A 15,392-nucleotide genomic window follows, 5' to 3' on the forward strand; every position below is an offset into this window, starting at 1 on the left:
TAATAAATAAATAAATAAATAAATAAATAAATAAATAAATAAATAAATAAGTAAGTAAGTAAATAAATAAATGTTTTTTAAAAAATAAAGAAAAGTGCCATCCTATAACAATCTTTTAAAAATGATTTAAGGGCAAAATTACACAAACAGCACAAAAATAATAGTCAACCGATTATCAGCTAGGATTCATGATCCAAAATTCAATGATCATAGGATGTAATGATTTACACCAAGCATTTGGGAATGGAGGTAGTAATATCAGGAGTTCAAGGTCAGTATGAAGTATAGAATGAGATCCTGCCTGAAAAATCTATGCCAAAACAACAAAAAAAAAAACCCTCAAAAGTAAAAAGAAAAAAATAAAATAAAATCTAATAACTAAAATGTTTTGGTTTGAGGATATAATATATGACAATGGATATTGTTTGGATAGCTATTTAGTAAATGGTATGGAGATTAACATTTTTCAGTTTAGAATACCAAGCATATAATAGTTGTCAACCATGATATAACATATTTATGTTTGCATGTTCATCAATGCAAAGAAATAAATGAGAAAATATGGAGTATGTTCACTATAGGAATAGCTATAGAGTCAAAAGTGTCAAGTATTTTCTCTTCAAACTTTTTCTTCCCTCCAAGTGTCTAGTAGTTACCGTGAATGGGTATCAGAAATCAGCAGCATTATGACACTTATAGGGACTCTGCTGCATTCATCATACCTCTGGAATGGAGGAATAGAGTCAATGCCAGTGAATGACAACCAGGAAGTCCCACTATCCTCTTCCAAGTCACAAATCTCTTCCTGATCATCTCTTGGCCAACCTGACAAGCTCAATAGTCTTATAGTATCCAACTTTCCTTTGCTGGTGCTTTAGGATATGCATGTTACACAAGAAGAGCCCTCTTGTTTTTTTAACCTATGTATAACAAAAGGCAAAAATTCAGGCTTCCAATGAATCTTCTGAGCCTCCATCAGAACACAGATACTGTTACATATACTCAGGTTCTGAAAATAGTTATGTGTCCCTCTATATACACTGTCTCCCAAACCAAAACACTGCTTGAAAAAGCATCCTCCGCATGGATTTCCCTTGGAAGGGAAAACATATGAGATCTCCTGGGTAAACTGGGAGTGTGCAAGGTGAGAGGGAGGGGATGGATGGGAACATGAGGACTCGAGTTTGTCGAGTTGTGAGGTAGGACTGAAGGGGAGAGTAATGAAGAGATATCTTGATAGAGGAAGGTAAAATTGGGTTAGGGAGAAACCTGGTGACCAGGGAAACTTCCAGGAATCCACAAGGATGACCCCAGGTAAGACTCCTAACAAAAGTGGAGAAGGTGCCTGAACTGGCCTTCTCCTGTAATCAGATTGGTGACTGCCGTAATTGTCATCAGAGAACCTTCATCCAGCCGGGCGGTGATGGTGCACGCCTTTAATCCCAGCACTCGGGAGGCAGAGGCAGGCGGATCTCTGTGAGTTCGAGACCAGCCTGGTCTACAGAGCTAGTTCCAGGACAGGCTCCAAAGCCACAGAGAAACCCTGTCTCGAAAAAACCAAAAAAAAAAAAAAAGAGAGAGAGAGAGAACCTTCATCCAGTAACTAATGGAAGTAGATGCAGAGATCCACAGCTAGCACTGGGCTAAGCTCCTGGAGTCCAGTGGAAAAGACAGAGGAGGGATTGTATGAGCAATGGGGGAGGGGGTCAAAATCAGGACAGTGATACCCACAGAGATAGCTGACCTGAGCTAGTGGGAGCTCATGGACTCTGGACCAATAGTTAGGGAGCCTGCATAAGACCAACCTAGGCCCTCTGTATGTGGGTGACAGTTGTGTGGCTTGGTCTGTTTGTGGGGCCCCTAGCAGTGACTCAAGATCTGTTTCTGGTGCATGAGCTGGCTTTTTTGAACCTATTCCCCATGCTGGAATGCCTCGCCCAGCCTTGATGCAGGGGAATAGCTTGGTACTGGCTAAACTTGATATGCCATGCTTTGTTGACTCCATGGGAGGTCTGCCCCTTTCTGAATGGAGGAAGAGTGGATGGGGCAGGTAGATGGGAGTTAGGGGGAATATAAAATAAATGAAAAAAAGCATTCTCATATTATTTCTGTACTTCTGTTTTCATTTATAAAGTAGGTAGGCCTACAAACCATGAATGACTTTAGAGTCCCATTTTTTCTATGTTATCAAGTCTCCTGGATAACTAACTAATCAATTCTGCTCCTTCTGGCTAATCAATTATATCACTGACCCAGCAGGAGCTTAAAAAAAAAACAAAAAAACCTTCTCCATGCTCTGTGGAATAGGTTCTTGCAGACTGGGAGAATATCAGTTCCTATCAATCAATAATGACCTTTCCTTATGGAACAATATCACTTTCCAAAGTCCTGTTAGTCAGACCCTAGAGGTTAAGAAAGTACTGATATTTGCAGAAGGCTTGAGAGGAGGCTTTTGCAAAGGACACTGTCAAGACATTCACACCAGAAAGAAGCAAACTGGAGAGACAAGGTCTACCCATTCACTTGCCTCGGTCTGGGGAATAAGATATTGCCACGGTGGATGAAGACAGGCGTTTACTCATAGGAGGGTCCGTCTGCTTTGGCAAATTCATGGTTGATGTTGAAAGTTTGTCACATGCTGCAGAGAAATGCATTAAAGACGTTGGTTTTCATATCACTGTAGCCTGTGAAATCAAATCTCAAAGTGTCCTTCCTGTCCTCATCCACACATAATTCAGTGGTGCTCCACTGCAGCATAGCACACTGCTTTCATTATCTTAATCTGGAAGTGTCCAGGCTACAGCAACCACTGGTTTGCAATTTCTTTGCCATGTTCTTCTCATTAAATTAAATGTTCAGACTCACTCAGATACTCAGCTAAAAATGATACTAATCCCACCTAGTGTTTTCTTGTGTCCACCAGGGACAACTGTTCCTAGAATTATCTTGCACCTTGACTAAAACTGTATGTGATGAAACAGAATTATTTGAGGCTCAGGTTGGGAAAAGAATGCAATTTGTAATGCAAGGAGTTGTGTTTAATCAGCAGTTGCTGATTTTCCTATTTTAAGAGATAGCATTAAAATGGCTCTTCTGCAAATGGTTTAACAGTACAGTAAGGATTTAAACGTCTGGCCCTAGATTTGTTGTTTTCATGTTCCAGTCACTGTTTTAGATTGACTTCTAAATTAAATCATTACAACCAACAGAAAATTATTGACAGTGCATGTGAAACTATATTAAAACCCAAGGCAAAAGTAAAACTATGCATGCATTGCTGTTGAGGAAGCTAACACCTAATATTTTCAAAATTTAGCTTATATTTTTTCTTTTGCTCTTTCTTTCTTTCTTTCTTTCTTTCTTTCTTTCTTTCTTTCTTTATTTATTTATTTATTTATTTATTTATTTTGGTTTTTCGAGACAGGGTTTCTCTGTGGCTTTGGAGCCTGTCCTGGAACTAGCTCTGTAGACCAAGCTGGTCTCGAACTCACAGAGATCCGCCTGCCTCTGCCTCCAGACTGCTGGGATTAAAGGCATGGGCCACCACCGCCCGGCTTAGCTTATATTTTCAAATGAGAGAATTCCTTGTATAGGGCAATTTCTATTGACCAAGTGGCAATCTTAAATTATTTTATTTAAGATAAAATCAAAATATAACATGTTTTAATTGAGGATACATAAAATACTTATACTTGAAATGATGTTTTAAATTTTAACACTCTTACTCTTTGATTTTTAATGACTTTAACTTTCCATAAAAATAAGCAACCACTAGAAATTATAAAACCATGTATATAACTGTACACTTTTCCCCCTTTGTCTCAGGTTCTGATATGGCTTGGCATAGCACTAGTCTCCAGAAATTCAATATTATGGTCAGGGATGTTGCTTAGTGGTGGAGTGCATGCTGAGAATAAGTAACACAATGGGTTCCCTGGGGAAGCAGGGGAGGGAGAGAGGGGAAGTGGGAGGCAATGTTATTATGTTTGACATGGATTGTTCTATGGTTTAAATCTTTTAAAATATAGCATTAAAATATTTTATCATCTTGATATTTTTGGAATTTCCATAAATTATATGTCTGAGTCACACACCTCACCTTGTTACTAGCCTTAGATAGTACTACTCTGTTCTCACCTTTCCATGGGAGAGGACCAAATCTCAACCCATAAAGCAAAACCTGTGATACGACCAATAAGGATATTCTGTGTCAGAGGAAAGCCAAAAATAAAATATTCATTCCTACAATTAATATTCCTCTCTATATTGCTGGTAAATATCACATGCCTTCTATTTCTCATTTTCAGTTTATCATTCAAATGTATAGTATTTCTAAATTCATTACTAAATGCAAACTAAGTTTCTCTCAGTCTAGATCATAAGTAGTTTCTATGTTTGTATCTGAAACAAAAAGCCTTTTGGAAAGAGAGACAGAGTTAAACATAAAGCCAAGTTGTCTAACTATGTGGATTCCCTACTGCTACCTCTTGAACACTTCTTCAGAAATTTATCACATTAGCCAAGCTCAAATATTCTATTTAGAAATCTGTGTGATTTGTTTTTTCACCAGAAGCAATGAAAAATGCCTTGTTACTTGATACCTAAAATAAGATGGCCAATGCAACTGTTAAATGTCTAAATGCACAAAAGTCAAATACTGATGAGTTTTTTTAAAGGAAGAAGTTAGTGAGCTGAGGATGAAATGTCTCCAGGACATTAAGATATAAAGCATGCAGCTCTAAGAACAAAAACATATGGGAATGCTGTTCACAGCTCTAGAGAAAAAGTCATGACAAGTCAGACTAAGAAATCAATTGTGAAAGTACGTGAGACAGACACAGTGATGGAGGAGGGTGATTAGAACGGTCATCACAAAACACTATGGTATGGTGATGCTCGGGTATACCGTTGGTGGACTCGGCAGCAGCTGTAGTGGTCCCTGTGTCCGAAGGGAGGGTGCTGGCTGCTAAAGTTAGAGGAAGGGGTGGGGTATTTTCTGATTCACCTATGCAGAAAAAAAATCAGAGCAAAGAGAGGTAAAAAAAAAGTTCGAATTTGTTGCTGTATTTTAGTTTCTAATAAAGAAATAAGAAAAGTAACAAATTAGTTATTGCCTTCTCAAAAGGAAAAAAGAAAATGTACATTCACTGCCAAATAATTAAAAGGACAAGATGGCAAAGTCAGGATATGGTAATTTAAACATCTGCTCTCAAAAAGAGTTAGTATATAACTCCTACATAACAGAATACTGAGATACCTGAAATATACTATGACACTGAAAAGAAGAAAAAGTCATCCTGATATTATCCATTTAGGCAGTTGAAAATTGAAAGATGATTATGAATTGGATAATGAAGTAAGTTGCTTTAAAATAAAATAATCAAAAAATCAACAAAAAATCATGAGGAAGAAGGAAAAGGCTGGCCCTTCTTAGAGAGTAACTGCTATACCTTTTCCAGTCACATTTAGGGCTGTGACTGTGTCTCCTGCCATTACCTCTCTCCTAAAATGAGATTATTTTTGGTCCTGTGTGCTTAGTCCAGCTAGACTGTATTTGCTTTCTTTGCTTTTCTTTTGCTTTTCCTCCAGAGCCCAGTATTCATGCTTCAACTATCTGATAGCAAGAAGAATGATAGCTCCCTTTATGAGTAATGCATACACACACAAGAAATGCAGCAGTTTAAGTATCTGAAAAGGTGTCTATAAAGCTGTGCATAGCATCTTCCAATCCTGCAGACATCCAGTCACGCCCGTGATCTCCCCATAGGGGCCCTGCAATGCAGAGATAACATTAAACTCACCATCGCGTCCTCCAGCAGGCCCTGAGGCCTGTGATCCTGCCCATGAACACTTCTTCTTCAACTCTAGCTGCTGTGTACGCTCCAGGGACCGGCGCATCATTGCTTCCAAACGTTCCTGCCCAAATCCCCCAAAGCAACAAGCATAGAATATTAACAGAAAACAGTAACAACCACTCAGTTATACTTCACTGATGCCTAGACGAGTCACCAAATGGGGTTTTCTGTGCTCAGCATCCCAAATCCATGTATGTGTGCTTTCTTCACCACACCAATGCCTTTTGGTGGGTTGAGAGTAAACAATACAGCTAGGCTACTGCTGGCTTCTTCAACCACAGACTGTGAACACTGTATCCTATCCTGTCCCCTCCTCTTTCCTCCCTGGGGAGAAGCTGTTGCTATGCCAGCTCCCGATTTGCTTATGAATAATGCTCAATAAGCATTAACTCTTTCAAGCCTGTCTCAAATCTGGTTAAGAGAACTGAAATTTGGTCCCAATACCAAATATAGCCTTTCAAATTGAAAACATGAGAAAAGTTTAAATTGAAGTATAATTTGAATTTTTCAGTCCTGTATATAGCTTTAAGAACAGCACTTGACTTTGAAACACATTTTATAAAGCCCCATTTTCATCTTTGAGCTCCTTTTCTACACTGTAATACTTTTCTGCTCATATTACTCTTAAGATAATACTGCATAGTCCAAGATTTGACAAAGATACAGAAACTTCTAGCTACAAAATAAAACACCTAGTGCTTTGCCACAGTTAGGTGTATGTGTATAGGTGGGGTGGTGTCAAAAACTAAGTAATTTTTAACTAGAAAATAAAAACAGATACCAAGCTTCTCTTTTAAAGTAGGATTTATCAAATTACCCATATTAACCAAAGTGTTAGTTTCAAAAAGTTGTTCTTGACAGTGAAGCAAAGGTGTTCTAATTCTGCACCTCCACTACCTCAATGACAATGCAAATACCAGCTCGACTCCTTGCTTCTACTAGAGAAGCCCAAGGTAGGGCTGGTCATTACACTGCTCTAGGAATAGACTAAGCCTCTACTGAACTACAAATATGTAGCTAAGTTTTTTGTGGATTAATAAAATCAATCAAGAAAAATTAATTTAGGATAGCAAAACCTGAGTGATCATGACTTAAACATCAGTGTTCTAGTTTGGGGTCAGGCACTATCCAATCATGAGTATGCACTTCTTGGATGTCCTATCCTGATGATCTTGGGCCATTAAGTTCTGATGATGAACAGTGGTGGTCTTCCAGATAAAAGTTGGAACTTGGAAGGAACAGAACTTTACCACCAGATGAGTGAAACACAGCTGCCCAAGACTGAGACTAAATAGTATTTACATAAATTTATTTAACAGTAAGTATTTAACTAGCAACATAATTTGTTTTAAACACTTGACCCTGGAATAAATTTAGTTCAGGAAGAGTTTTGGTAGATTTTCTACATGTCAGAAGGACCTCATAAGATAGTGGACACAGTCAGAACAAAGACCACTGAAGTCAGCCTTGTCACTGAACAGCTATCTAAGAGGCAGAATTATAAAGAACTTCTTGCTTTCCTAAAGCAGACATATCCCTGGAAAACTTAGGCAAAAAAATCTTTTCATGCTCAACACCCTCAATTTCTTAAGCTGCTCCAGATTCTAACACTGGAAGCTTGTTCTTTTAAACTTTGAGTAGATGTGTGGCGCATGTTTTAGCTTTCTAACCATTTTACATTTCTGGGCTTCAATATTCTCACCTATAAAATAAAGATGATACTACTTACATCACCATGTCATACAAGGTTAACAGCTAGATCTAGTACCCGAGGCGCTTAAGTTTTTAATCAGTGCTAAATAAATCTGAATTTGAAAGAAGAATAAGACAATTTAGAACAGTGGCTTTCAATGTGGTTACATCAGAACTGCACAAAGGATTTGGATTTACTCCTAGGGTTTCTCAGTAATCTGAGGGTAGTGCCTTCTTATATTTATTTTTGGCAGTACTGAGGATTAGAGCTCCAGGTCTTGTACATGTTAAGCAAACACTGAATTACACCTAACCCAAGAGTTTACCTTTATAACTAGTTTCAGGTGCTACTCCTAGTAGGATCATACTTTTGGAACCATTGTTTACAGATAAAAGGTTGTGCATGAGAAAGCAAGGGAAATAAAGCTTAGTTACACTAGAAAAAGAGTATTCATAAATACTAGAACTATATAGTGCCTACTAAGCTATGGTTCTCCTGAGTATCACTGGCAACCAACAGAGGTTGGGGAAGGACAAGACATATTCTTGTCTCTTCAATTTGTTCTACCATGTAGGCTTATGAGAAGGAAAAGAAAGGGATCTTAACCCTTGATCTCTTTAGTTCTGGATGAGTCTACATTTGACTAGATGACTAGACCAATCTGGAAAACTGTGACCAACAATGACCACTGAGCTGGCCAACCTGGATTAAAAACCCAGTAGAGCATTTGGAAAAATTGGATATTCACACCTAGAAGAATAAAACTAGATCCTAGTTTTCACTCTGTGCAAAAAGTCAAAAATGGATCAAATATCACAACTTATGAGGGGAGGGGAAGGGAGAGAAGAGTGGAGAGAAAGGAGAGCGAGACAGAGACAAAGAGAGAGAGCAAGCTATACATTTTCTATTGCCTTTACTGTATGTGCTCATGGATGACACTGTAAAGACAATCCCCCAGTAGTCCACAACAGGCTTCACAGGGGTCTCCTCTTTACAGATTTCTATATCCAGTCCCATGGTCAATCAAGTCCCTCTAGGAGTGGCCAGACTTCAGCTGAGTCTAGTTTTTGTTTAGGCAAATTCATAAATTTCTTGTTTTATATCCAGTATTTTTGTTTGTTTGTTTGTTTTGGTTTTTTGAGACAGGGTTTCACTGTAGTTTTAGAGCCTGTCTAGCTCTTATAGACCAGACTGACCTCGAACTCACAGAGATCCGCCTGCCTCTGCCTCCCAAGTGTTGGGATTAAAAGCGCGTGCCACCACCACCCGGCTTATATCCAGTATTTTTATTAATTACTAAGCAATGACAGTTATAAGAAGGTTAGCTATGTCAACCTAACTTAAAAAGGTGAAGCTACTCTTTGAAAGATTTTCTTAGTTAGAAAAAGAGTTGCTCTTTCTCTAAATCCCACCAATCAGTCAAGAAGCTACACTGAATAAAGATTAGGTGAGCAAAATGAATTATCCACCAAAACTTAAGGTGACAAGAACTTGTTCTAGCAGCTCAATTCTTTATTTATTTACTTATTTATTTATTTATTGGTTTTTCGAGACAGGGTTTCTCTGTGGTTTTGGAGCCTGTCCTGGAACTAGCTCCTGTAGACCAGGCTGGTCTCGAACTCACAGAGATCCGCCTGCCTCTGCCTCCCAAGTGCTGGGATTAAAGGCGTGCGCCACCACCGCCTGGTGCAGCTCAATTCTGAAGGTAAGGGATACTTCAAGAAGTGAAGGTGACTTCCACCAAGTGCAGTCAGTTAGTTCAAGGACAGGGTATCAAATAGACACTGGACAAGGCTCCCTTCATAGGACAACTTCTGCCACTGCTACACTCCTGCTAATTCTCAAAACTTCTAAGAGTCAGGGTATTGGTTTTGCCTTAGAAAACAGAATGTCATGCCAGATTATCTGGTCTTGATGTATCTGACTCATTACTGGTTTCACTTCAGAATAATTTTTTATTTGGTTCTGGCCATTCTTAAACTCCTAGTATGGTATTAAGGGATACTGAGATCACCCACTTCTGTGTTGGGACACATAAGGTTAGAAGAACAGTATCATGGTCATCATAGGAATATGAAACAGGAAAGGGGTGCATAGGAGAGAGGAGATGACAGACTTACGATCTTCAAACTACCAGAGCCAAGGAGTAAGACTCCTGCAACACTTTACAATAGGCTCGAGAAGCAAAATGGCCTATATCAAATGAATAATCTTTCCACTGAAGTGTTTTCTTTGTTGACAGAGACAGAACATGACTGAAAGAACTTAAATTCAGCACTAAGGGAAAAATTAACATTCTAGAGCCAGGTGCTGAGCATTCAACAGCCCTCACTGAGATCTCCAAGAACCAGAGTTGACCACAGAAGGCCTCCTTTAGAGGACTTCCACAGGGCAGAGCAATCCCACTGCCCTAAAGATCACTCATGAAAACGCTAAGTTTTTGTATCAGCAGTATAACTAACCCTGATGTGGTTAACTGGTTACCCTATGTGTGGAAAGTCCCTAAGCTATACCTGGGTCTCCTGAGGCCCTGAGGGTGGGAGCAGGTGACAAAGGAAAGCTCCTGGTTTTTTGGGTTTGCTACACAACCTTACAAAGCCCAGCTCTCAGTTTAGACCTGACATGCTAAAGCTGTGCCACGTAGTTCCTAGGAAAAAGAAAAAAGTAATTTCAGATTGTGTTTATGCTGATAATATAATATCCTCTATTACATTAGGGATAAAAGAAAGCACAAAGCCAGAAAACATCCAGAAGTTAAACTACTAAAGGTTAAATTGTATCAGGATCAACCATCTAACATGACATCCCCTCATTAACAGTGAGTATGAGACTGATTACATTAATTGCCTCTAAGACTAATGTTCTATAAAGGAAAATTATGCATAGAAATTGTCGCCAAAGTGGACCTCTGTCACACTGCAAGATGTGCTGAAGCATAAGAAGTATCTTCATAGTGTTCCTTTCTGGAAGAAGCAGTTACAAGCTTTATCTTGAATCAGCAATTCAGCAGGATGTCAAGAATTAAAATAGGTATGCCAGGGAGAAAGGGACAAACTCTAAGTCATCAAGGAATGGAGGATGGGAAAGGAAGAAAATGGGCCAGTGACTCATGAAAAACACACAGGCTAAGAATGGATACATCTGTCTTAAATTACCCAAACAGTTCTCATACACTGGTTCCTCCTGCCAATACTGAGGATTGAACCTAAGGATATACATGTGTTAGGGATGTGCTCTATCACTGAGTTGTACCCTCAGTACTCTTTTTAAACTATTTACATTGAGATAGAGTCTCAATAAATTGCTCAAGCTATTATTGAACTTGTTCTATAGCCAAGAAATCCCCTGAGAATTTTTGATCCTACAATCCTAGACTCCTAAGCAGCTAGTATTAGAAACCTGTACCACCAGGCCTATGTGAATTTTGTTCTGTTTTCTTTTTTTGGATTTTTATCCAAGGTTTTTTTATATTTTATTGAAACATGGCCTGGGTTAGTCTCAAACTGTCTATGAAACTAAGGATAACCTTGAACCTCTAAATATTCAGCCTCTATTTTCATGTGGTTTACTGTTTTTTTAAAACAGTACATAGACTGTTTCATGTCTTCTGGAGCTCTATCTTGACCTTGCCTCCACCAAAGTCACCTGAAATAACTGGAGAGTGTCACATTTCTAGTGATTACTCTGTGGTAGGTGCTTGCTGGACAGTTTTACAAGTCACCTTCTTCAGTCCCTGTTCCTTTTTGGGTCTGAGGAAACAGGGTTGGGAGGGGGCTATATGACTTGCTCTGGCTACCAGTTGCTTTGTGATAGGAATGAGGTATAAATTGAGACCAGAAAAAGCCAAAGCAATCAGACTAAAGCCAGCAACAGTGAACCACAGCTTTGCTTAGACCTTCATCTGCTAAGAAAACACAAATCACCATAAATAGATGGCACTTTACAGGCAAAGGTGGGTCTCGATTTGTGTGGTTCAGTCCATGGTCAGTGTACATATGTCTTCTTTAAAATTAAACAAAGAGAAAGTGGACTCTGGCTAGGGAAGCAAGTAGGCTGACTAGAGGATCTTCACCACTCCCTTCGCTCTTCCAAATCCAACCCTCCAATTCATGCCCAGTTCTGCTGCACTCTCCCTTCCAAATGGCTGCCATCTCTAGTGAATCACAAAGATCTTCCCCTCCTAGTCTCTCTCCCCCTACTCATTTTTTTTTTACCATAGCCTCCAACTTCTACTCCCTGGGAACTGACAAGCCACTCTCACCAGGTAAACAAGCAGGCTAACTTCAGATTTTCACCTCCTTCTACATTCCTCCAAGTCCCATCCCCAGCTCTATAGCAGAGCTTTGGCTGTGATCCTTCCTCACTCTCTGTCCCCATTTCCAGTGAAATTACCACATCCTGGTTTTCCTCCCTCCTGTAGACCCCTTCAGGTCCCCACAGCCTGTCGCCATTCCTAACTGTTAGCTCCCAATACTCAAAAACACATTTTACCTAAAACTTTCAGCGGCCACATATATCAAGATCCCAGAAGAATTTCCTATCACACAAAACACAGCCACAACTCTCTCCTAAGAACCAGAAAGGGCAACAGAAACTAAGGTACAAAATAGACCACCTGACAAAGACAAGACCAAATATCAGCACCTAGGATTACAATCACCCCAATCCAAAATGTATAGATGCCAGAATAAAAAACAATCATTAACAGCTAGGACAGTATGTCTCCAAGAGAGTCCAGCAACCCTGTTACAGCAGACCCTAAGAAATGCAATATAGTTGAAGCATAAGATAAGGACTTCAAAACAACCTTTATGAATATATTAGAGGTCCTTAAAGAGGAAATGAATAAATCACTTAAAGAAATCTATGAAAACACAAACAAACAGTAGAGGAATATGAATAAACCAGTTTAAGACCTGAAAGTAGAAACAGAATCAATAAGGAAAACCCAAACTGAGGGAAATCTGGAAAGGAAAAATTTAGGAACTTGAACAGGAACTTAAGAAGCAAACGTTACTAACAACATACAAGAGACTGGAGAAAGCCGGGCGGTGGTGGCACATGCCCTTAATCCCAGCACTCGGGAGGCAGAGGCAGGCGGATCTCTGTGAGTTTGAGGCCAGCCTGGTCTACAAGAGCTAGTTTGAGGACAGGCTCCAAAGCTACAGAGAAACCCTGTCTTAAAAAAAAACCCAATTGAAGAGAGAATCTCAGGAACTGAAGACACGATAGAAGAAATAGATACCTTTGTCAAAGAAAATGTTAAATAAAAAAATTCTGGCACAAAACATCCAGAAAATCTGGGGCATTATGAAAAGACCAAATTTAAGAATAATAGGAGAAAAAAATCAGGTCAAAGGCATAGAAAATATTTTCAACAAACTCACAGAAGAAAAATTCTCTAACCTAAAGGAGATGCCTATCAAAATACAAGAAGCACAAGAATATCAAATAGATTGGACTAGAAAAAAAAGTCCCCTCAGCACATAAAAATCAAAATGTTAAATGTATAGAACAAAGAAAGAATATTAAAAACTACAAGGCAAAAAGAATAAGTAACATATAAAGGCAGACCTATTAGAATTACACCTGACTTCTTAATGGGGACTCTGAAAGCAAGAAGTGTCTGGACAGATCCAGCACAGAAGACCATAACCAGCAAAACTTTCAATCACCATATATGGAGAAAATAATGACACTCCAGGATAAAATCAAAATTAAACAATATCTATCTACAAATCCAGCTCTACAGAAGGCACTAGAAGGAAAACACCAACCTAAATAGGTTAACTATTAAAATACAGGGAATAAATAATCCCAGAACAGGAAATCAAAAGGGGGTAACACACAAACCACAAACACACACACACACACACACACACACACACACACACACACACACACCACTACCACCACCAACAACAAAAACAAAACAACAGGAATCAAACAGAAAAGATGTGAAAACAGGATCCATCCTTCTGTTGCATCCAAGAAACATACTTTAGCATCAAGAATAGACATTAGCTCATGGTAAAAGAATGAGAAAAGGTATTTCTAACAAATGGACCTAAGAAGCAAACTTGTTTAGCCATTTTAATGTCCGACAAAATAAACTTCAAACCAAAACTAAGTAGAATAGATAGGGAAGGATGTTGTAGAATATTATTTTTAAGATGCGTTTTTGTTTATGGTGTAGAGCATTTGTTTTAAAGACACAAAGATGTGTTGCATTCTTTTATGCTGCATTTGTTTCTCTATGAAGCTGTGTTACTTTGCCTGTCTCAAACACCTGATTAGTCTAATAAAGAGCTGAACAGCCAATAGCAAGGCAGGAGAAAGGGTAGGTGGGGTTGACAGACAGAGAATAAATAAGAGAAATTTGGGAAGAAAAATCAAGGAGCAAGAAAAGGAGGACTCCAGGGGCCAGCCACGTAGCTACACAGAAAGTCACGGAGTTAGAAATAAAAAAAGACATATAGGATAAAGATAAAAACCCAGAGGCAAAGGTAGACGGGATAAACTAAGAAAAGCTGGCAAGGACAAGCCAAGCTAAAGCTGGGCATTCATAAGTAAGAATAAGACTCTCTGTGTGATCCCTTTGGAAGCTGGGTGACAGCCCCCCACACACACACCACGAAAGAGCAAAGAGTAAAAACAACCATCTATAGAAAAACACTAAATATTCAAAGGAAAATCCACTAAAAGGACACTGCAATTCTTAACATTTATGCACCAGAAACAAGGGCACCCAGATTTATAAAAGAAACACTTCTACTGAAGAGACTATGGCAAACATGGCTCTGGCAGAACTTGTGCTTCTGGATGAGATTTTTAATGTTTTCCTTATTTTATTTTTTTCCTTTTTTTCTCTTAAATTTTGTTTTATTTGGGTGGGAGGAGGTGCGGGGGCAGCAGGCAGATGAGAAGGGATGGAAAAATGAATGGAGTCAAGATACATGATGTAAAGCCATGCTGTGGTGGTGCAGGACTTTCTTTAATCCCAGAACTTGGGAGGTAGAGGCAGGTGGACCGCTGTGAGTTCAAGCCCAGCCTGGTCTACAGAGGAAGTTCCAGGACAGCCAGGGCTGTTACACAGAGAAACCCTGTCTCAAAAAAAAAGATATATGATATAAAAGACACAGAATAAATAAATTTTTAAAAAGACATATTTTTTTTAAAAAATCAAATAATTTAAATAGGCCTATAACCCCTAAAAAATATAAGCAGAATTAGAAGTCTCCCAATCAAAAAATAAAATAAAAAAGCCAAGGGCCAGATGGTTTTAGCACAGAATACTACCAGACTTTTAACAAGAGTTAATGTCAACCCTCCTCAAATAATTCCTCAAAATAGAAACAGGAGGAACACTTCCCAGTTTGTTTTATGAGGTCAAAGTCACCCGGATATCCAAACCACATAAAGGCCCAAAGACACAATGAAGAAAAAGAATTACAGACCAATTTCCTTTATAAGTTGCAAAATTTCCCAATGAAATACTTGCAAATTGAATCCAAGAACACATCAAAAAGATCATCCACCATGATCAAGTAGGCTTCATCTCAGAGATGCAGTAATGGTTCAATATATATAAATCTATAAGTGTAATCTACCATACAAACTGAAAGACAAAAACCACAGGATCATCTCATTAGACGCTGAAAAGGCCTTAGAAAAAAAAATCCAACACTCATTTATGAAGAAGAAGAAGAGAAGCCACTTGGAAAAGATAAATAACAATTCTTTCATAAGGATGGCGAGCATACTGATGGTAAGAAATACAGATAGGTTGGAGGCAGGGTTCTTTTCTTATCTCCACAGGAAAATACTCATCTTCAAAGAAATTA

At 38.8% G+C, this 15,392-nt stretch overlaps 1 protein-coding gene across 8 annotated transcripts in view; it reads right to left on the minus strand.

Annotated features, from left to right (window-relative positions):
* Map7d2 (MAP7 domain containing 2) overlaps positions 1-15,392 on the minus strand; it is a 106,393-nt gene that overhangs the window by 44,763 nt on the left and 46,238 nt on the right. For 2 of the 8 annotated variants that reach the window (XM_013350592.2, XM_013350591.2), the window contains exons 4-6: positions 5,802-5,916; positions 4,907-5,005; positions 2,528-2,638 (exon numbers count right to left, since the gene is read on the minus strand). In XM_013350592.2, the coding sequence (XP_013206046.1) occupies positions 2,528-2,638; positions 4,907-5,005; positions 5,802-5,916 (325 nt within the window). The remainder of the gene's footprint in view (positions 1-2,527; positions 2,639-4,906; positions 5,006-5,801; positions 5,917-15,392) is intronic. The other 6 variants (XM_026784748.1, XM_013350593.2, XM_026784749.1 and 3 more) reach the window with 3 other exon arrangements.

Source organism: Microtus ochrogaster, chromosome X (genome assembly GCF_000317375.1).
Source record: "Microtus ochrogaster isolate Prairie Vole_2 chromosome X, MicOch1.0, whole genome shotgun sequence".
NCBI lineage: Eukaryota > Metazoa > Chordata > Mammalia > Rodentia > Cricetidae > Microtus > Microtus ochrogaster.